Source organism: Apteryx rowi, unplaced genomic scaffold, assembly GCF_003343035.1.
Source record: "Apteryx rowi isolate R43461 unplaced genomic scaffold, aptRow1 scaffold_84, whole genome shotgun sequence".
NCBI classification, from domain to species: Eukaryota; Metazoa; Chordata; class Aves; order Apterygiformes; family Apterygidae; genus Apteryx; species Apteryx rowi.
Window position 1 is genome coordinate 348,171 of NW_020451138.1, and position 24,720 is coordinate 372,890.

The window sequence follows — 24,720 nt, forward strand, 5'->3', positions numbered from 1 at the left end:
ACTGGCAATTTTGAAGACAGAGTAGTGTAGGGTGAAGATTGGAAGCTCTCCTACAAAGTCGTAAAGGTTGCTAAAGTATGTAGCTACAGTAGTTGCATTTCTCTTGATTACTTAAATATTTATAACACCATAAATCAGGCCTGTCATTGCTGGGACGAATGTAGTTACACGGGCCAAGTACAATATAAGGCCGTGCATATTAGGTTAAAAAAATGACTATAGTTATTATTATATCTTAGTTTTTATTCTCTTTAGAGAAAGTATCTTATGATCTGTTTGTTCAAAGCAGAGAATTATTAGAAAGTTTTGAGGAAATTGTCCTGAAAATGTTTTTTTTATCTAGAAGCACACATCTGCCCATCATCATTAGGGAGGTTTGAGGGACCGGTTATGTAAATGAGGCTGTGATTCAGTTGTAGAAGTCGTAATAATGTTTCTACAAAGATTTCAGAAGAAGATAAGATATAGTAGTACAAGAGATGTGCAGTATGTGAAGACAAAAATCACTAATCTTTCAAGGCAAGTGAAAATTCTACGCTCATCACCTACATAGCTGCCTGCCTGTAGTTTCTATTAAACTGACTATCATCTGTGGCTCACGCCATAGTATGTATATTTTGAATATAGTCTTAAATAATTAGTGTTACTTAATGATCCATAGCATCATGTGGAGTATATTTATAATATGATGTCTTTGTGTTACAGGAAGTGACCCTGAAAGTACCAACCTTCTGATCTCAAAATTTCTTCAAAATAAATTGAATTCATATCAGCATTTTAATTGAAATGAAATTTTAGGCTCTCAAAAACAAATTTTGATTCGCATATACATCTGAAAAGAGGGGTTTTATTGTTTCTTTCTTGATGTCATGTTACATTACATGTCTGTAATACTAAAACAAAAGAAGCTATAGTTATGGAAGAAGTATGTAATGAACACAAAAAAACTTGTCATACATGTGTTTTACTTTTATAAAATGGGAATAAAATGCATTGATCTTGAAAGTATAAAAATTGTTTCTGTACTCCTCCCCAAATATAAATACACAGTGGTTTTGGTGGGGGGGGGGGATTAGGTGAGGGAGCGGATGTACATAAAAGGTCTTGAAGAGAAAAGCTAAAAAACAAAAACATATCATCTTTGTAAACTGACAGCTTTGCTCCCATAAGTTCACAGAATCACAGAATGGTTGAGGTTGGAAGGGACCTCTGGAGATCATCTAAGTCCAACCTCAAGCAGGGTCACCTAGAGCATGTTGCACAGGATTGCATCCAGGCGGGTTTTGAATATCTCCAGAGAAGGAGACTCCACAACCTCTCTGGGCAACCTGTTCCAGTGCTCTGTCACCCTCACAGTGAAGAAGTTTTTCCTCATGTTCAGATGGAAGCGTCTGTGTTTCAGTTTGTGCCCGTTGCCTCGCGTCCTGTCTCTGGGCACCACTGAAAAGAGTCTGGTCCCATCCTCTTGACACCCTCCCTTAAGATATTTGTCTACATTGATAAGATGCCCTCTCAGTCTTTTCTTCTCCAGGCTAAACAGGCCCAGCTCTCTCAGCCTTTCCTTGTAGGGAAGATGCTTCAGTCCCCTAATCATCTTTGTAGCCCTCCTCTGGACTCTCTCCAGTAGTGCCATGTCTCTCTTGTACTGGGGAGCCCAGAATTGGACACAGTACTGCAGATGTGGCCTCAGCAGGGCTGAGGAGAGGGGGAGGATCACCTCCCCCGACCTGCTGGCAACACTCTTCCTGATGCACCCCACGATACCATCGGCCTTCTTGACTGCAAGGGCACATTGCTGCCTCATGGACAACTTGTTGTCCACCAGCACTCCCAGGTCCTTCTCTGCAGAGAGAAGTTCATTCCTTCTTCTTTTAGTCATCTTAGTACAATGATCTTGACTGAGGCAGGCTGAAACTGGGCAACAGAAGAGAAAAGCTAAAGCACTATGGAGCTGTTAACATTAAGTTCCAACCAGCTGCATTTATCCAATTTAAATGGCCTATGTGGGGAAAAGTCACTGGAAATATAATACAGACTAATTTGCATTAATTTTATTGTTTCAAAATGATTTAAGTCATTCAGCCTTCATAGCTCCTTTAGCTCCTGTTGGTACTGAACCTTCTCTGTAATCCCCTTCTTACCCAGCCTAAGTAGTTAATAAATGTACAGTTGGCCCTTCTCCATTTACTGCTCTAGTAAAGTAATATTTCCTGTTCTTTTCAGATAGCCTATGTACTCTGACTAGTTGTTTTGTTGCACTTTGGCTGTCTTCTTCTAACAGTAATACAATGGTTTCTACTGTTTGACGCGCCATGGTAACTTAAATGTTTAGATTTTGCATCATTGTCCCTACCTAAAGACTTCTTGGCATCTTTTCCATGAGCATTTAATTTCAGTATAAACCAAAGTTAGAACTTTAATAATATAAGGTGAAGCAAGTATACTGGCCATCAGAGTCTAGAAGACCTCCAATGAAAAGATAAAAAAATAATTCATGTGATCAACAAAATTCAAAGCAGAACACAGAATATGCAAATAATAATATACTGCAACCTTGGTACTGKTATTAGAGAAATCATCTAGAACAAACCTGAGGAAACAAAAAAGGTAATTTTACATCACTTTTTCTTCAATTCGGTAGTGTTGATAAATCAAAGTATCTATCTGGCCATGTCAAAGAGATATATTTGTCTTCCATATGTGTTTCTGAAGAACAGTGTTGTAGAAAAAAATATTTTGCTGTGGGGTATCTAATACTGCTTTCCATAGAGGAATAAAACTAATGCCATTCAACAAAGAAAATAGGGCATGTGGAACTTTTCTTTTACTGTTATCCATCTTCACTGGCATTTTACATTTTGTTGATAAAGGTAAGTGCATAGATACACTCATGCTAAATGAAATAAGACTTGACCCACCAGCAGATCTCAAAGTAGTCTTTGCTGGATAATGATTAATAGTGGGTTTCCCCAAGGTTTGTCATCAAGCCTGTTTCTATTCAACATTTCATAAAGAGTAAATATAAAACCACAACTGATCCAAAAAAATATTAGAATGGTAACTAATTCTAAGTATAATATAGAGCAGTCTTGCAGAATGACTTCAGTATCTTGGTATGCTGAACTTTATTTTAATAACCAAAAGTAAAACTACATATGCCCTGTTTGCAGATGTACCTGGGGAATTAATGGATTTAAACAGATTAATATGAATACAGTGTGATGCTGGTCCTTAAAGGGGAGAATCAGACCTTAGATGTACAAACAGAAAGTTGCGGGTAGATGGTGAGTCAGAGCTGGAGAATATGAGGTGTTTTTATGGCCACATGTAGTACTGTGGAATACTGTGTGCAGCTCAGAGGTTCTTACTTTTTGAAGAGACTTGAAAATTGGAGAGGAAGCAGAGAAGCCTCTGGAATTAAATACTTCCTGACAGGAATAATAATAAGGAACAAACAAAAATCATTAGAGGGGAAAGTAAAGTTGATGAATTCAAATATAAAAGTAGGCTCCTCTGATTCATAATAATCTGTGTAGCCTGAATATGCAGGGCTTTCCAAGGAAGGCCTGAAAGAATCACACGAATACATGTACTGCATTCATCAAAAGGTAAGATTTTTAAATGACACTACAGAATCTGAAGCACTACCACTGGGATAATTTTCTTCTAAAGAAAAGACTAATGAATATATAACTAGAAGAAAACAGACCTCTTCTAGTTCTTAAGAAAAACTTCAGATTATTTAGTAAATAGTTTGTGTTTGTTTTTTGGAGGTCCATCTTATATGTCAGATGCCATATTTCCAGAACAATATTCTCTAGTGCTTGATGACTTACAATAAACAACAACGAGCAGCTTTATACTTTGCCCTTCCCAACAAGCCAGAGATATGGTAGTGGCAGCTTCCAGGGCATGTGAGTGACACTGGGGGGCCTGTTGATTGCGGTGATGCAGATGCTATTCAAGCATCTTAGCCAAACTGACCGACTGGAGAGAAGAAAGTTGCTCTTGTTTTCATGAACAGTTCTGAGTCCCTAACTTCAGACATCTTGGTCCAAATGAGATTGTACTTACTCATAAAGGAGACAGAACTCTCCCTAGAGCTTGAATGGTCTCAGTGTCTCCAGGTGAAGGTCAATGGATATACCAAGCACTCTGTAAGCAGGAACACAAGCCCTTGTTCGCAATTTGCAGGCACAGTGGCTGAAGAAAAAATCTGTTGTGGTTCTACCATGGCATATACAGATCTCCAGAACCTTGCTGTGCTACAATTGATCTGACTTTGAATAAAATGTTTACCACTGACACTCTAACAAGCACCCCACAGTCCTCATCTGTCATTAGTTATTTACATCAAAGTGATTTTAGAATGATATACAAGCAGAAGATACTTAGGGAACATTATATTGATGATCAAAGAAAATGTCCTACCAGGCTGCCAGTGGAATAGACCTCCAACTACAGAACATGCTTCCTTTAGAGAAGCCTGGCATTCAGTCATCAGTCTCCCGACATGGAGCACTGAAGTAACTTATGTGTCCTGATAAGAACGGAGCTTAGCTCTGCTCTCGAGTTACCAAAGGAAACGGTAGCAGTGAAGACAAACAAGCACTGTTCACCCCTTCCATTATAAAAAACATTCGGAAAACAAAATCCCATTGGAACAGTTATGAAGATGCAGAGTTACAGGACATGAGCAAACCTGAAGAGTCGTGATTGTTGAAAGTATATTCTGCCCTAGACCAGATCAGACAAAAATATAGCACATTTTGTTTGATAGGTTTTCTTCTTTGACTAACGTGTTGAGTGGTTATGTTTTATAGTCTAATAGTTCTGCTTCACATAGATTCAAAAATGTAGCTAATATGTCTGCTTTTAGTTCATTGCAGCAATTTTTGAATAGTAGCGGAATATTCACAAATTCCTACAAACATTACTATCAGCTGTAACTCCTTTTTCCTAGTGAAAAACTGCAGCTGACAAACAGCATCATCAGTAGATCGGAATTGATAAAATTTCACAGCCATGAAGGAGGATGCCAGGTCTGAAGCAGAGTAATGTGACCAGTTTTAAGTATTCACTTTCTAGTGCCACAGTTTATTCATCTTTAGCTCATGCAAAAATACCGTAATTTTTCTGTAAGCTAGTAAGTATGTGGGATAGGAAATGTAAACAGATGCATTGGTTTTAAAGATTGTTAACTAACTGCCTCATATTTGGTATAACTTCAGAAATTGACATTTCTTAACCACATTATGGGTTGGGATGAACAGGTTTCAGAGTTGCTTATTTGGTCATTGCCTTTAAAATTTTATTCCTATATATGCTTAAATCATGTATTTATGATTCTTTTATTTCTTTTTTCCTAAGTAAAGTTGCTTCAATTTTTATTTAATATTAATAAAGAAGCCTAGTGTAGATAGTAATAATTTACTTCTTACATAAATCCGAGTGAGTGCAAGGAGATGCAATGAAGTTCTTTACAATTCTGATTTTCCAAATCCATTCATTGCTAGGATTCCTGGAATACTGACTTTTTGTTTCATCACACAGAAAAAAATATCTGGGACTGAATGAAAAGTAACTCAAAGTGGCTTTTGTTCATTTTCAGTGATTTTTTAAATTAGATTTTACATTCAAGCTTTAGCTATAATATAAAAATAAGAAATTGAAACATTTCAACTTTTCAAAAATACTTTTGCTTTTGCTTTCTCTTCTTTTTTTTTCCTGAAATGCTTAGCTTAGTTCAGATTAATGAATGACTTTGGCCATCACCCTCTGCCCATTGGTACAGCATTGGTACAGTTGGTCCTGAAATGGTGCTAATATGTTCATTTGCTGCATATTGTTATAGTGAACCAATATAACCTGCAAGTTGTTAGTGTTCCTTTTTTTTAATGAGGTTAGTTAGCTTAGAGGTAATTGTAATTAGTGATATAAAGAAAAAGTAAATAAATATATAGATTGTACTAGAATTTTAGGTAAACCAAGGGGTTAAAAACTGGTGCCTCAGCAAAATAGCCTGAGGACACTCTGAATTAAATCCAGATGATGCCATTGGAAAAAGGAATCCTAAGGGTTCAGCCCTTCTTTGTCTTCCTCAACCCTGTAGATTCCTGCAGGGAGCGGAGCAAGAATGACCCTAATCAGACTTGTATGTGATTTCTTGCCTTCTGATGAGATTCATCTTTGTTTTCTGCTATTTCATTTTTTCCTAGGCTGATATTTTTTCCTTAGATACGTGATTAAAAAAATAAATCAGATATATCTGCATTTGTAAGTTGACCAGTTGCCCTAGTGCATATTTCCCTTGCATTCCTGTAAGATACGCTTATTAGCAATTTGCTCTCTTCCCTAGTAAATGCTAATTCATGCCCGTCAATTACTGGCCACTTAGTTGCATCTGAATATRATATTAAAAAGTCCTCATTTTAATATCTGTGATAGAGTGGAGTGAGTACTCCACTCATTTGGAACAAACATTTGATAAAAAAGGCAAAGGATACCGATTGCCAGAAAGTCCATGAATGAGTTGGAGGACTCAGGTTAGAAATATTAAGTTCTGTTCCCGAAACAGCCATTGTGCTGTGAACAGAACTGTTTGCTACTTTTCCCTGCTTCGGTTTCTGTGTCCAGAAAGTAAAAGCTTCTCTTCAGTACTTCTACACTGTGAAGCTTTTGAGTGTAAAGCTGAAAATCTGGTATGTGAATGCCTCTTATTTGTCATTAACATGCACTTTTGTACTGAGCTACTTAAGCACATCAGCACAATTTTTTTCATGATAAGTACCTAGTGCTGCAGACTTTTTGATTTCTGTAAATCAGGGCGACTGTGTCTTTTCTAACACAGACCCATTTCCACTCCAACACTGAAAAAAATGCTGTAATTATTTTTTGACTTATATAAGGCTCTATTGGATATATTTGATATAACTTCAGATGTCTCAAAAGGAGGGTCCTAGCCTAAGGGAGCCATCTGGGCTCCTTTTGTAGTCAATCAAGATAGAACTATGCCAAAGGAGAGTTCATCTTCCCTATCCTACTGAGGAATGAATGTAGGTGCTTTTGACTGTCCATTAACTAAGGAAGGATGCTAAATGAGTAGGTTTGGCAATCCACAAAACTTAATAGAACTGAAGGTGAGTGAGGTGAACTGACTGGGTTTTTTTTCCTACTTTGCAACTACAGTGATTAACAATGCAAAACAAATACAAATATGAAATCACAAGCAATATAAAAATACAGTCATGCTTCCCCTTCCCTCCTCTCCCCTCCTCTGCCCAGTACTGAAGAAATATGTTCCAAAATTTATTTAAAAACAATCCCATCCATAAAAGTTTTCCTGGAACCTTTGTAAGGTGAATTTCTTGAAACAACAGATGCTTTTTCTTTCTTTTTAAAGAATCATAGGACTTCTGCTTTTGCTGAAGCCTGCAGCAGTCTCCTTTTTGTAACTTTGCAAGTCGCATGAAATAATTGGAGGTAGCTTGAAATTATTTCTCTCTCCACAAATGTTTTACTTTTTTAAATGAGTTCTTGCTTTTTTAGCAACCTGTCTGGGTTCTGCCACAGAACAGTATGTAACAGTATACTGGTTGACATTCCTACCTACGATGTAGTATATACCCAGTGCATAGAACTATAACGTTACTTGCCAATAACAGTAGTGGACATTAGGGTAATAACAGAACATCAAAGGGCAACAACAACAAAAGGCATTTTCCCAATTGGCACTTTTTCTTCTAGATTATTATACTGTACCAGTTTTAATATTGTAAATAATTGATTATCATTTTCTTTCAAGAGACTGTCACTTAGGGACAAATCCAAGCTGACCTCATCATGAATAAGGATTTAGTGAAATCACACTTCAGCTGTAGTTGTTCCTATTCCTAAAAAATTGTTCCTGTAAAAATTCTTCGTATTCCTAAAAGGTTAAATTGTATGTATCTAAATGACAGTCCCCATTGTCTAACAGACAGAACATGGAGGAAGGAGCTAGAAACTCCTAACATGTTTCTAGGTCTGCCAGTTCTGTGTGTTGCTCACTACTACTAGAATGAATCCCTCTGGACCCGGTTCTGCTCACACATATGTTGGAAACACATATAATTCCATTATTTCATGACTTTTGATTTACACTGGTGGATGTAAAATTACTGAGTCATTTGTAGGTGATGATACTCTGATGTTACATATTAAAACTGTGACATGGGGCAGAATGAGAATGACTGAAATGCATCACACTGGGTAATTAAAATAGTATGTAAGCGCTAACTGTGATTACCAATATAGGGGGTTATATATTAGCATTAATGAATTACTTTTGGACAGAATGTGTTGCATAAAAAATTGCTTCTTCATGTCTTTTGGGAGCTTCTAATGATTTTTTTTAAATATAAATTACATGGAAGTAAGAAATGGAAACATCTGTTCTATGGCCTAAACTTTATACATGTGCTGTCATGTGGCACCAGCGCTTTTCCCAGAGGTAGATAGTGTGCACCCAGACCATCCCTTTGAGATGTTTTACGTATGTTACCATGTGGGCATTTATATAACCATGTCTTGCATCAATGGGTTCTGCTGTTATCCTGGGAAATAAACTGCTCTGACTGTAGATATAACTACCTTAGGGCTCAAGAGTCAGTGCTGGCACAGAGCACTCCGGTTCAGTCAGGCTTTGCGGACCCATTGCTGCAGCACTTTCAGAGCCTTCATTAAAACTAATGGAATGTTACTTTTGAAACCTAGGATGCCTTGAATAGTTTCAAGTGGAATTTTCTACTTATACATCAAGCAAATAACGATTTTTTATACTAGAGTTATATTTTCATTTGCCAAAAGATGTTTCTAGAATCACGACATTTTAGCTTTAAAAAATGCTTTGTTTACTCTGAAATGTGAATGAATTCCAGGTTGAAAAAAATTGAACTTAAATTTAAGTATGTCCTGGGGAATTTTTTCTTAATTTTTTTCCCCAGGATCAGTAGAGCATGAGCAGTCTCAGTGTTAGGTCTGAGGCTAGGATTCTTTTTCTATGGGCTCTTTCTGAGAATTAGTACTTTGTGAGCTTAAACATTGGATTTTCAGGGTAGTTAGTGTAATATCGATGGCTAGATTGAAGCAAATAATATGTACTGTATAATCTTTGTGGTCAGCACAGGCAGTGTTCTTTTTCTGAATTTTCTGAAAGGAACTTAGAATTTTATCTGCCTTATTCAGTCTTTGAAGTTAACTGTTTGAAATAGCATGCTACCTGAAAGTGAAATATGTCTAATCTGCTCATTGGTATAGTGCTGTTAGAGCTTTGGTAGTCTAAGGACATAAGGAAGGCAAGGTTTGTAGTTGGCACTAATGAAATTCCTAGGAGCTTTGAAGTATGATGCTTCTACTTCAGACTTGAAACTTGTGTGCCCAAAATCTATTTTTTTTCCCAAATACTTTAGCCTATCTAATAACATGTATTACTTCCACCCATAAACACTACCTCCATTCCTCATACTCGTTTTTTATTTTCAACCTACAGTCCGTGTTGGCTAGCTGTGACTAGACATATCTTTTTTATAGTTCTGATTCTGATTCCTGATTGGACATTCAGAACACATGCTGTAAGGTCTCTAGTGAGCATAATTTACTTTATCAATTCAGAATTTGCTTACCATAAATATTCCATTGTACTTGCTTACAGCATTTGGGAACACTTCTTTCAGGTAACTAAATCATTAGAATATTTTCAGAGAGCCAGCACACAAGAGGTAAAAACATAACTTGAAGGAAATTAAATTTTTTGTTTGAAAATATTCTTGTATAAAAGATACTGTTGTAGCTATTCTACTGAGCTCCCAAGGGAGCTCATTCTTTTCCAGCCCTTTCTAGACAGCAGAGTAGAGGCAATGGGAAAGATTTATAGCATATTTGTGGGCAGATGTGCAAATAGCTAACTGTGGAGAGAATTCAAAAAAGGGTTTGCAGTCAGGAGCAACATAAACTTAAACCTCTCTTAGAGAGCCATGATGATACACAAACCAGTTGTAGGTCTCCAACTGTTAAGAGAACGTCTGTTTGTGTTAAGTAAAACACCACTTAGCGTGGACTTCTCTGTAAAAGAGATTTTAACTTAAATAAGTCCATAAGCAATAGGTCATTCTGAGAATGTATTTGCATAAATTGCAATCAGAATTCACAGTTTAGTGAGCGTAGTGAATCCTACAATTCTAATTCCAGAACTGAGCATCTTTACTGAAAAATCCCTACGTTCAATCTCTAGGCATTCATATATGTTGACTGTTAGCACCACTTCTTTACATAATGGACCATGATGGGCTAAGACAGATCTTAGGTAATCACAGCCCATCTCATGTCATGCTGACAAACTGAGATCAGTTACATGAAATGTATCTTGAGCAGACTTCAGGTATTAGATGTTTTCTAATATGATCCTTACTGCTGACATCTGTAAGAGAAGGAGCCAAAATATTCTATATTATCTGCTTATATAGTGTGCTCCTGTAGTGTAATTCTCTGTAGAATGTGTTTCTGTAACTCACTCTGGAGGTCAAAAGATACAGATGGTTGTAGTAATATTTGCATAAGACACGTGGATTTTAAAAGAAGTGAGTGTCACATTTTAAAAAGTATTTAAAAATATGTACATTGCAGAAAATAAGTATAGTGGTGGCTGTCAGAGTGATAAGTCTGTTTTGGAGACCTATAGATCCTCATTCTAGTAGTCTCACTAATTTAGTGGATCCCTTTTCTCATCCCTGTTCCTGTGTTACAAATAGTAGATTATGATCATATAGATTATGCCCATTGAATAAGTCTTAGTTCAAATTCGGTACTCACACTTTTTATATGTAAACATTAGATATTAGATCTGATTTCCAGGAGGAGAGAAATCTTGCACCTCTGCTATCCTTTAATGCAAATTTCAGAGTGAACTACTCTGAAAGGTGGTGGATGAATTATGCATTGCTTAGCTGAAGTTTGCAGTCGAACAATTCTTCTGCCTTTGTAGCAGCATCACAGAGGCAATACTGGTCAAACAAGCCAACCATGTCGTTCTCTCTGGCACCATGGGCCACTGAGGTAGGAAGAATATATTAGCAGATGAACTCAGGTGGTTTTTTCCAACAGTGTGGATTATGCAGTGGGAGCCAGGGAAAATGCTGCTTTTTAGCCTCAGTATGATATCTGAGTCATTAAAACCATTAGACTATCCATCCTTTTTGAAAAATAAATGCTGAGTCTGACCCTAAAATGAGAATCCCAGAGACCTAGGAAAGTGTGCTTTTAATAAATCCAATAAAAACATTTAATGGATTTGCAAAAACTCCTAGAATATCTAGGTCCTAGTGATTTTCAGTGATAGTTTTCAGCTAAATCTGTTATGTGCTGTCCTAATTAAAATCCTGTGCATTTATTTCATGAAGAAAGAATTTCATATCTTCAGTCAAAACATGTTATTAAGTTTGAATTTTGAATCACTGATTCTCTTTTCAATTGTGTTGTCTTTTCACATAAATTTAATTCTGCTGATTAGAGAGGAGTTATTTATGAGTCACACTTATTCAGGTCATGAGTGTCACCATCGGAGTTCAGAAATTTTAAGAGTTAAAGCATATTTTCCAGGTTCATTCTGGAAACTACTACAGTATTCTGCCTGGACTGAGCTGGGTGGAGCTGTGTGTTTGAAATCACATGCATGTGATTATTAGTCTGCCACTGCAGACTTGCAAAGGCTATTTATCCTTACAAACAGGTTATATAAACCTCTTAGCCCAGAGTAGATCTATGGTTTTGGAAAAGATCTTTTAGACCATATCTTCAGCTGATAGAATTTGGCCTGGCTCTACAGACTTAAGTGAAACCAGGCCAACTCACAGTAGCTTGGGCTTTTGTTCTGTTCATTCTGTCTTATGTACTTAAAATTTAGCAGCTACCCATGATGTCTGTATGTGAACAGCCAGCTTTGTGATACCATTAATGATAAAAATGTAAAGTGAAAAGTTCACATTCAGTGAAACTTCCTCCAAGGAAGGAGGAAGTTTCATTATTCTTTTGTAAGAACAAATTAGGAGAGTTAAATTAGGACAAGAAAATACTTTTATAAAGCCATGCAATGGAATGCAATTGCATGCAATTGAAATTGCAAGCCAATGCAATTTAGCTTCACCTTGAAGTGTTACTATCCTTAAAAAAATACCTATTTGCAGTACCTATTCAGAAGACTGATTGTTCCTTCTCTTCATACAGCGTCAGAATCTTGTATAGACTGTAAACTTTTTTGTCATAAATTCATAGATAATTCAAACATAATTCAAATTTAAATGAATGCTGCTATCATTTAGGAAAGATTAGGCAAGCATCTGGCAGGAATGCCTGCAGCAAATAGTTGCAGGGCAAGGAAATAGTCTAGATGGAAATAGTCTAGATGTCTTTGTGAATTCAGTTTTCTGCAGTTACCTTTACTTACTTTTCAGTGTTTCTAGGACAGAAAAGAAAAGAAAGTAATCAAAGTTATTGAATTCAAGAATAACTTAGAAAATTGCAGTTTATCTTCAGTGATCTTAGCTTGAGTGGTGAATGTATAGAGCAATAAAGGCACACATAATAGCCTGTGTGTACTTTCAGGTAGCTCAGTGCAGTGTTCAGTAAAAACAGATTGATTATGTAAGAATGCTACCATTCTAAAACAACTACTGCACTGGCTAACATACCAATAATTCAATTAATGAAATATATGACAAAAGCAAAATACTTAATGCAGAAATAAAATTGTATGAAAAGTAAAAAAGGATGAAAATGCCAAAGCATTATTATGGTACTATGATTTAAATTTTTTAAAGGCTACACATGAATAAGTTATTGTTAGCAACATTAAAATGACAAGAACACTACAAGAGAATGCATTTAAAGTTTCTCATTTAAATAAGCAAAAATAAATAAAGGTAATCTCTTGTGTTTTCATTCTTTAATATGTTACTACATTCCATGAATCTCTTGAGAGAGCAATAGGGAATATGGCTAGAATAATATATGGGTGAATTTAGAGGATTTTGGTCTTGTGCTTGTTAATATAAATTTCCTTTCTTAAATTTATTGTTGTTGTTTGAATACAACTATTTTGGGATGGCTTGCTAGGGAAATACTTGAATGTGAAAAATGTGAACTGCAGAGCATCTTCTGCCTGCTGGCCATGATAATTATCAAATATGTGTCAGATTTATTAGAGATACAAAATGGGAAAGGCTGCGCTTTGGGATTTGATTCTTCCCTCCTTTCCCTTTGCTCTTTGCTTCATTATAATTCTGCAAAGCACTTCTGAAAACACAGTATCTGCGGTGGAGACATTTTGCATTCATTTTGAACAGGTGTGCATCACTTCACTAGATTCACATACTCGGTTTCTCCTGCCTAGGTGTAAGATGATGGGGCCAGGAAGGCAAGTAGTAGAGCTTGCACAGTTTCAGCATTCTGGGCACATACAAAGTGAATAAATATTGCATCTATATGATATTCTTTACTGACAAATTTGTAGCCATGAATAAGCAGCTTCAGATCCCACAAAAGATAATGGCTGGCCAAGCAAGTGACTTCAGAGATGCATAGTGAGACAGCAGATGGCATTGTCATGTGAAAGTCTAGCTTACCAGCACTGGTGCTATAATTTATATAGTAATTCAGTAATATTTCATTCCTTATGCCATCCAAAATGGCAGCAATAGTATTAGTCCAACATTATTTCCTAGGAGCAAATGGAGCTCCCTTGAGAAAAATGCAGACTAATTACTTATGTACAATATGTTGACTGTTCAGACTACTTAATTATTTTTCCTAATTTGATGAAAGATGAAAGATTGTGTATGTGACTATATTAGTATATCTCTGTGTATGAGAGGAAGGAGATCTTGTATCTAATTTCTTATAAATGTGAATCTTTTTCTTTCACTTGATAAAATGCAAGTGTATTATGAAAATTGAAACATGACTTTGTTAGTGCAAATACTATTAGCTTTCATATTTCCACTACTATTAAAATCCTCTTCATATTTTCATGATTAATAGGGTATCTTTCTCACTATGTTCATGAATATAGCTCAGTTCAGATCTTAATTCACTCAGGTGACAGGAATTACTCCATTTGACTTGCAACTGTTCAAAGCTCTTCTATACTCTTTTGGAGAGTCAAAAGAGGACTTTTTATRGGACCAGGATCTATGTAGAGGAAATAGGCAAAGACTATCTGAAGAATATTGTTCCACATTTACTAAGAAGGGGTTCCCATGGAAATCTAATTCAGCTGATAACTATGTTACTGTTTTGGCAAATTGCCTGCCGGGTGAGGAAATAGTGTTTTTAGGGCTTCCCAAAGGAAGCTGCAGCTGAAGTCTCTACTGCAGAGGGACAATATGCACTGATGCCCTAAAGCTCTGTGTCCTGTCAAGGCAGCATGTGAGAATGGTTGTTTCATTGTGGGGATGGGGTACCCCATGCCGGTGACAAAGAAGGGAGTGCTCGTGGAATTTTATTCTCTTTTGTCATGGGTTTTACTGTAAGAGGAAGCAACTGCAGCTTACTTTTTTACAGCTTTTTTACTTCAGTCTTACACAAACAAACATAAACCCCTCAGCCCTTTGGCAGTAATGAAAATACTTCTTTTTGAAATGGAAAGTCATTTTTCAGTCAAAACAAAACAAAAAGTACTCAAATCAATGTGAAATTATGCTTGTAAGTCAACACACATTCTGCCATCTAGTGACCAGAAGAAATTGTACTGACCAGCTGCAGCTGACTAGAAACCCCAAATATGGTTCTACTAAATATTGCACTAATATCTATGTGGGAGAAACCATAGAAGGGGCTATGAAGAAATAAAATGTGTAGGGAAGTTTCTCAAACTTGTGGAAGTCTGCAATCAACTAGATCTATTGAAATCAATTAATAATTCTGTCCAAAAACTAATGGAACAAACTGGTTCTTTACATATTTCTGTAGCCATTTTCTTTCTTCCTTCCCCCCCTCTGCCCCCTCCTTCCCCATCCCCTGGGACTTATGTCAGCATTTTGTGTACTTTCTGAGTAAAACCATTTTTGTGCTAGCACGATGAGGATGCCCTGCTACTCCTGCATAAGAAATCCAGACAGTTTGTATTAATGCACATTCTGGTTACAAAGCTGGTTAGTATTTATTCTGTAGCCAAGAATAATTGGAAACTGAAAATCTTCATTTCACTATTTACAATTCAGAAGTAGATGGGATACTATGCAGAACACTGCTAGAATGCTGTGGGTGAGCCGACAGTCTCTTTTGAGAATCAATTGCCTTGTACTCTTAAGGTTCTGATTGACTTTCAGGGAACTGTGCACCATTTCACCTACTGCTGGGTTCAGTAAAAGCTGAGGATACTCAGCAGCTCTCAGAGGTTGCTTTACATTTTGCAAGCCCTGAAGAAGTAACCATAAAGGTCTCAGAATCACTTCTTTAGTTCAACAGCTTGTTCATGCTGTCATCACCAACAATTATGCTGAAAAATGCTTTTTCTAATGCCAGTGTGTTCTGTGCCATTAACAATACCATAATTCATTATTAGATGGTACACCTATAACCAGACCAATACATTTACACTGTGAAGTTTTCATGACATGTGGCATAAAAATAACCATAAGAGCCAAACCAGCATGGTCTATAATGCTATTTGATAGCTAAGATTTATGTGTAACAGCCTTACAAATACTATTAAACAACCTAAGCATAAAATCTGTTTGATTTATACCTAAATTTTAATGATTGTCCACTTGTCAAAAAGAAAACACTAGCCATTGGTGAGTAAAACCTTGCAAAGCTGGTATTTTTCTTTTGTGTTGTGCAGTTTTCCTACTTTGCATTTTTATACTGTTAACAGATGTTTTTTCTTCTTTGTTCCTACAGAGAGCACATGGCACCTCTCTTCTCTCCTAAAAACATACACCTACATTGGCCGCAAGATTTTAGCTTCTCCTTTAAAAACTAAAAAGGTTACTCAATAGGAATAAAAATTCCCATAACATAACATAAAAAGAAAGGTAAAGCCAATGGTACTACAGATAAGAGTTGCTGTAAATAATACTCAACTGTAAACTTTGAAATTTCAGAAATCTTTTTTTCCTCTCCTAAAAGGCATGGAGCACATACTTCAGAGTTATATATAAAATGAAATGATAAACCACATCCAGATTAATACATGTGCATTGCTAAAATAATTTTAAGTATTGATCCTTTGTGTACATCTGAGAAGAGAAAGAATACACTTCTTATTGCAGGAAACTGTTGTACTTCCATAACCACCACAGAACCAATGACGGCAGTATAAATTCTTCTATTGGATAATTAAACCTCTGATTTTCTACCACAAACACTGGAACATGTTAAGATCTGTTGTAACTCACAATTTGATTGAAATGATCCATTCAAAATGTACATGTTTCCTGGCCTTTTGAAGGTCTGTATGGTTTCCTCATAATGCTATGTGGAAGGAATACATTTATTTTTTGAGATATTTCTGTATGAGTTTTATTTTTATTCAGACAGATTATGGAATAACTTTAACAATGTAGTTTTTATTGCCCAGGCCTAAACTGTAGTCACATCTGTGGTTTCTGAATCAAGCCACGTACCTGTCTGCTGATGAAAAGATTCCATGTCCCTCTTTATTTAATGAAATAATTTGATCAGTATCAATGGATTATAGTTTCAGGTAAAAGCAGAAAAGGACTTCGCTGTTTCATCCAAGAGAAAATTAGGAAAGGCATCAACATAAAATTCTGATCAGAAACTGATGTCTCCAAAAATTCCTTGTTCTGAATTAGGAAACATCTTTTCATCAGCAAGAGCTAGCTTAGAATAGCAAGAATGGGAAAAATTCCTATATTCAGCAACTCAATTCAACATTCAATATTATTTCTCAGACATCATGTGTTGAATCATCCTGACCTGAACTTGCAGGGTACCTCTATGCCAGACACTGTCTAGAATAAGATGCTACCTCACACCTTCCCCACACAAACAGCTCTCTGAAACTGCTGTGTGATTTGGTCATATTTTAGACTGACCTGGGTTAAAATAAAATGCTTTCCCAGCCCACACAGCATTTAAATAGCTCTCCTCCATGAAATACTGAGGGAAAACAAGTGGCATAAGCACAAGTGGCAAGCATAAGTGATTCATCTTGTGCATTAGTTTTTTAGATAGGATCTGTAAATGGAGGAAACTTTTATTCTATTTAGTTTTTATTGTGAACTACAACAGTCACTTAAGTAAAATATTTTATTATAAAATGTTTCATAAAAAGTGCTTTACTGTTGAGCTTCATAGATTAACTGATTTTGAGAGCACTGTTTGTACTTTTACACAGACACTGGATACTTTGATCCCATTACAAAAATGTACTTGACCCTTATTTTTCTTTTCTTATGAGGCCTGAATTTTAATGAGGCCCTTAAAGTTCTCACTCATGCCAGCACAGTACGTTTCCTGTTACCACTTTTGTTCTCATGCAGCATTTGGTTAAATGCTTCAGCTGAATATGAAAATGAGAACACTGCATAAGTCTAGTTTAATTTTTTGACAAAACATATAAAGAAATATTTTTATCTCTGTTAGGAAACATATTTATTGGCAGAATATAAATAATATATCAAAGGTATTTTAGTTAGAAAGTTCATCTCAAAGACTGTCAACATTAGTTAATGTGAATTGAACATGTAAATTAAAAATGTGTTGCTGCTTAATGGAAAAATGAAAAATTCAAGGTATGATTAGATCCTGCATCAATGAGTTGTGTTTTATTTTGCTTGCTGATACTCATGAATAACTCCATTATGGTGAATGGAGCTGCACTGCGTATAAATCACAGCACTGAAAACTGATCTCCCAGAATTTCCCTTGCTTCTTCACTAGAGGGCTTGGTCCTGCGAGATGTTGCGTATGCTAATACCCAGCACAGGATGCTGCAGGGCTGAGACTAAACCATCCACAGTTTCCCTGTATGCCTCTGGAAAGCCTTCCTCTAGCAAAGATCTCCCATTATTGCACTCTTTTTGTAACTTGAGAGATAAAAAGTCGTCTTCCGCAAGGATGGTGCCAGATTCTCTAAACTGCCTGACAGGGTTCAGGCAGCAAACTCAGAGCAAAAGTGCCTTGCTTTCACAGCCCCTTCAAGGGAAGGGAGCCTATGTAACGTCTCTTGTCCCCTGCCCATGTTGTAAATTATAGTTTAAATGATCATCTGTACTGCACCTTGTATTGTAAAGAATAGCATTCTAATCTTAATTTACATAAGAATATTGATTGTAAAACTTTTAATTTAGTGAGAGATTTCCCACAGCATAAAAAGCTACCTTGAATCAGAGGGGTTGTGGTAGAGGAATATTCTGTAAAAATTGCATGAAATATTATAACATGCATATGTGTGTAGACACACATTTATACCTATATATACAAATATAAATATGTATATAATTGAATTATCTCCATTGTATTTCTAGGATGTATTTAAAATGTGCAATGTTTAATTCTCACACTGTTTTTAATTAACTAGATTTTTTTTAATATTCTCTTTAGAATGCAAACTGCATTGCTGTTCTCAAATGAATAATTAAATTTTTGTTTTAAATGGTGCCCTTAATGAGTATTTACAGAAAGAAATGCTAGTTTTGAAGAATAGATCAGTAACTTAATAGAAAGGAAAATACTCTCTTCTGATTTACTGCTTCAAATTATATTTGCCTTTTAATACTTTTTCCTCTACCTAGAAATTAGAACTTTTTGTTGATTTTAAAGTTTTATCAAAACAATGTGTTTGCCAGTAACATTTTTTAATAGCATTTACATCTTACATAATGTCGTGCATCTTTTGAGGCAGGAAGGTAAGTTGTATTATCTTCATCACTTTATAGATTGGGCAGAATTTTGAATTTTACATTTACATTTGCAAGATGCAGGAAAGGTATTTTTGAATGTTCATATTTCTAGTGCTTCAGACACCTTCTGCCTCAACAGAAACTTCATGTAATTGTAGTTGAAGTTCCTTCCATGTTGCCTCAGTTCCCAGTATATGCTTCTTAAAGTACAGTACCACCAGATTTTGAATATATAGTACCAAACTGTGGAAAGCTGTGTGTGCTTGGGAGGAAAAGAGGGAACTGTGCTGAAGAGGCAGTAGTCTATCTGTAAGTGCAACATCCCCTATGCATTTCATCACAGAAAGGAAAAATGTACTCTGAGGTAGAGGATTAAGAGATTTGCCCTGGACCAGACAGGGAAAATAACAGCAGTGATAGGATAAAAAATGAAAAACTTGTCTCCCACACTGTGGGCCTTTCTACGCCATTGATTTTTATGTAGATTTCCCCATTAAAATCAATGGGGAGTTCTTTTCAAGTACTGAGGGCGAGATATAACCAATAGTCTTTATAACCGAGTTTTCTGAAATGAAGAAGTTAGCAAAAGCTTATTTTGCTGGATTCAGTCTAAAAATTAAGCAGCTCATTGGCTAAATTGTTATTTGGCATTGACACCATTCCCAAAGATGATTCATTCTCCCTGATGAAGGCTTCATCAGCCTGAAAGATGAGTGCAGAAATAGAAGTCCTCTAGAGGAGCAACAGGCTCTGACACAGAACAACAATGTCTAACACTGTCACAGTCATTTCCTGGTGTGGTTTGCACTGTTTTAAAATATAAAAATAAAATGTCTGCAACTGAATAATTGTTTTTGTCCCGTGTCATGTAGCTGATTTATAGTATGTGTCACTACACTGAATGTTGGTTCATACAATAAATTCATGTTTGAAAACATGCAGGCACAAATTTAAGTATTTATTAAGAGCTGAGTGTAGCAAAATTAAGTTGATGTTAACTGCCAGAATCACTTGCCTGAGTCTTACCAGCAACTTCCAGGTATGTTTAGGAACATATTGCATGAGACAGTATGTTACTTTTGAGAAATGTCTACACACAAGCTTTCATAAACCTTTATTCTGTCTTTAGAATTTGGAATGATGGGAGATCATACAATTAAAAGTCAGCGACCTCGATCTGTTCATGAGAAAAGGGTCCCTCAGGAACAAGCTGATGCTGCTAAATTTATGGCACAAACTGGTAATACATCAGTTACATTTTTCTATTTACTGTTGTTAATTTTAGCAAAACCACTGCATGTTTCCATAATCTTTTGCTGCATATTTGTCAGTTTTCTAAGCTGATACTTTTTTTGAATCATTTTTTATTTTTTCCACCAGTTAAAGTCCATAAATAAAGTAGCTGAGAATTAGGTAGATAATATGTGGATACTACATAATTTATTGTAAAAATGAATTTATTTAGTAATAAAAGTAGTCTCACACATGCAAGACACAGGACAGCTTATACTGTGACATTTTTTTTCAAAGACATTAAGAACGTGCTTCAGAATTTCTAGATAAATGGACTGAGGTCTAATCCCAGCTTCAGGCGTTTATCAAAGTAATTAATTACTAGGATGATTTTGATGTGCATACATTCAGCATTTCCTATCTTTGGCCCAGCACAATCCTCTATTCTCTCGTTTCGAGATTCATAATTGCTGAATGAAATTGGCTGTAAATAGTTATTATTTGGAAGTGCAAATTATCTAACAGTTTTTCATCTAAAACGTTTTTTCTAATTTTGTTTGAGCAACTGCATCTGCTTTATGTAAAGATACTGAAATGATAATACAAACCCAGAGTTGTAGTCATAAAAAAGAGAATGTTTGCCAACAATTACCACAGCTGCCTTTGAAGTCAATGGTAAAGTTTCAACAGGGAGCTGGATTAAGTTTTAATACACCAACATTATTCCCCATTCTGACATAGGAAATGATCTGTGCATCTGTTGGTAAAACCTAACTCTTTAATGGTTCACTACATACTCCATTCCAGTAAGTTACTGCAATAAAAATCTTGTGCCCCATAAGTATTGTATGGATTTGAAACAATTTACTCTGTATTCTGTAGATACTAACCTAGAAAATATGCCTGCATCAGTCATACATAATGCTTCCAGTTTTATATTCACTTTAGTAAAAGAGCTATAATTGCATCTAGTTATATTGCATGTTGACTTCCTTAGTAGTAGGGTGCTTTACTTAACAGATTTGCAGAAATCATACATTAAGTAATCTAAATACATGTATAACAAATCAATATAGATCTATCTGGTAAAGAATTTAGAGGAAGAGGTCTGTTTCCCTCCCATTAATCTCTAGGACTACTTTTATGGCTAACTCCCAGTTGGTACTACTGTAAGAAAACTTCAGTTGTATGTCACACATAAATGGAAGAAATAAGCCTAGAACCCTCTTGGTTTCATACAGTTTTTGTTCAGGCAAGTAGAACTTATGACTTACATATCTAGCTTAGACTTAAAATGTTAGTTGCTTACTACATAGAATAACACTTGTGCTTTTATGCTTCTTCTTGAATTCATACAATTACTCTAAAATAAGTAGGAGAATCTATTTTATTTCCTTATAGAAATCCAGAAAACTTTTATGGTATCAGGTAAAACATCTATTTAATAATTTCTAGTCATCCATTGCAGTGCATGGGTGCTAGAGAACTGCATTATAAATGAACCACTACTACCATCATCTTCTGATATATCGTGTGTGTGGAGTGGGAGATGATCATTCAAAATTATACAGGCTTCAAGGTCCTGTTGTGAAAGCATGTAAGATGTATGAGCAGAGCATATAAACTTACATGCCCAATTTTGAGGAAATGCATCTTTTACATACTGTAGGTTAATACATTTTAAGTAATACTGCGCTCTTTTGGACATAGCTACTAATTTTCATCTCTTCTTCATTTTGATTTTCCTTTGTAGTGATCATTGCATATTTTCTTCACCTCTAATGCATTCATTTTCTTGTGATACAATTAATGTGATATCTTCTTAAACTGAATCATAAGATTTTTCTAACATATCTCATGAATTTACCCATTGACTAAGAAGCCTTTAGAATATCTTCTAAATGGATACTAAGTTCACAAGATTTCTTCTATTTTTAGCTTGTTTAATGTTTTATTTTGTGTGTAATAAAAAAGCAAATACAAAAGTCCAGTAAAATGTATGTATGCTTAAAAGAGCAGAGAGACAGGAATTGAGAACTGTCCTGGAAAACATTTATGAAAAGCATTTAATACTATTTTAAGAATAGTGGACCTAATCCACGGAGTTTTGCTGGGAACTGGAACAGTTTTATATGCAGTAATAAAATATGCATTTTCCTGTATGTTTGTGAGTGGTATGAGGTAGTGAAACATATTTTAAATTTTTCAAAAAATATTGTGTGAATAATTTATTGTCCTGTATTTGTCATTTTATGTTTTTGGACTGAACCTTCCCTTAGGTGTTATGGAATTTAGAATGTATAATACAGGTAAGTGTTACACAGATCAATGAGGCCTTCCATACAGTAAGTTCTCTTTCCTTTACATGTTTAGCAACAGGGGGGGAATGGTGGTTTGGTAGCTTACCAACAGTTAATTTGAGATTATAGGTTTAATATGATAGACATAAAAATATAAAAGTTACAAAGTAACTGAAAACTGTACAGAAAATAAAAAGTAGACCTTCTGAAATTCTCATTTCGAAAAAGAAAAAAGAGAAAAAAAGAACAATGGAAGACGTATTTTGGGATTATGTAGGCAGTCTAGTTTTATTCCAGAAAATAAAGAAACCTCTATTTGCCTATATTAAAAATGGTCAACGATGGTATGATATGTCTGTAAAGGTGTTTCCCTCTTTTAAAATACTGTAAAATAAATAATAATACAGCAGCACAAAGTAGTCTGGAAAATTAAAAATGACAAAAAGTCATAATACTTGGTGGAAAAGGAAGTGAAGTGGTCTGTGAGATAAATTTATCCATTATTTTCTCTAGTTTCACTCTTTTTGCACAACAAAAGGCAGAATCATGCTCCAACAAAGATTTAAACTTCCTACCCTTATGTAAGTTGAAGTATTTTGCTAGTTTCTTCCTTCTGCGAATGGACAGTGCATATATTCTCAAGGTTTTTAATAATCAATATTAATTTTAAAATTCACTCAATACAATCACACTTCTTAGTATCATGTTACTGCTATTTTTCATCATATTGCAAGGGTTAAAACTCACTTTTTATCACTAAGATCTTTGACATTTTTAAAGTTTTAATACTTTATTTCTGTATTTTATTAGCTATGCACTGTCACCAGTCTGCGTAGGATAACAGATAATTTACAATGAGTATATATGATTGTTTTACATAAGGAGGAACATCTTGAGAAACAGCTTTTTTCTTCTGTTTGACCTTTTATCTAAACCACGTTAACAAGGGCAAAGTCAAATGTTAAACATGTAGGAAAAGAAAAGACAAAAAAAGATTAGCTTAGAAACCCATAGTAGTATGAGTATTTTTACTATATTTTGCATAGGACTTATACTATACATTATATAATAGTTATTGTCTACCTAGAGATTAGACATACATACCATATTATATCCTCTAACCTGAACACAGGCTATGTAATAATCTAATCAAAATGCTAAATTCATGCCAAAAAATGATGAAAACAATAATCAGTGCTTAAACTTCTCCTTTGTTCTCCTAACAAGTAAACGAAATGACTACACAAAACACTTTGGTGAAGTTTTGTATGTAAAAAACTCATCTTTTTGTCCTTATCTGTAGAAATTGTTGCAATTTTATACCATTTTCTGAAAAGCAGGGGGATTTGTATATGCTAATTATAAAGTATTCTGCTTTTCTACTAAATAAGAAGCACAGTTTTTTTTAAAAAAGCTTTGAATTTTAAAGCTTAGAACTGCTTCTTAGAGGACTAGCAGAGACAAGCATTTTGCAAAGGTTTTGTGCCTCGCTTGTGGAAACAAAAAAAAGAGCTTGAGACAGATGCTTGCTACAAAGGCACCATTCCAAGAAATCACAGTGTATCATTTACTGCGTTCTTTGAAGATACCACCAGGGACTTCCTGGTTTGCAGACTGCTCCTTAATTGTTACACCAAAACTTTTGGAAGAATAGAGGTATATTGACACAACCAAAATTTTAAGCAAGGTATTCAAGATTGAAGGTCATATCATGCCACTGAATTTTAAATGTAAAATCCCATTCATTACAAAAAGGACTTAAGTTTAAAAATCAACTCAGTTCAAATGTACAGTATTAATAAAACACACCTGATTTTGTACCTTATGTTGAATAGTACTTCATGCGAACTAGTTTTATATCTTTCAGTGTGATTATGTGAAAACTAAAATAGCAAATGTAACAACACAGGACTGAAAACCTTTTTTTTTTTTTTTGTGATGTAACCACAGAATTTTTAAAATAACATACATTTCAAATTACAGACAATTAGCTCATGAATTTGTTGGGTAAATGATTAATTGTGAATTCTTCATTCTGCCATGCTGTTCTTATCTGACAGCTTTGAAAACAGTGGTAAGTACTATATGCAATAATTAGGTCTAGCACATTGAACAGTTTAGGACATCTGTAGGTCAAAAGCTAGTAACAGAACTGTGCAGGAAAAATCAAATCAAAGTTCTTATCCCACTGTTCAAGTTAAAAATTGGTATGCAAAGTGCTCCTCTTTTCCAGGAAGCTTCTTTCAAATAGTAGATGACTCCACTCAAGAAAAGATAAAGGATTA

General features: G+C 35.3%; 1 protein-coding gene across 1 annotated transcript in view; it reads left to right on the top strand.

Moving 5' to 3' along the window:
• ADGRB3 (adhesion G protein-coupled receptor B3) overlaps positions 1 to 24,720 on the top strand; it is a 465,440-nt gene that overhangs the window by 161,813 nt on the left and 278,907 nt on the right. The window contains exon 2 of the mRNA XM_026090008.1: positions 20,032 to 20,142. Coding sequence (XP_025945793.1) covers positions 20,032 to 20,142 — 111 coding nt within the window. The remainder of the gene's footprint in view (positions 1 to 20,031; positions 20,143 to 24,720) is intronic.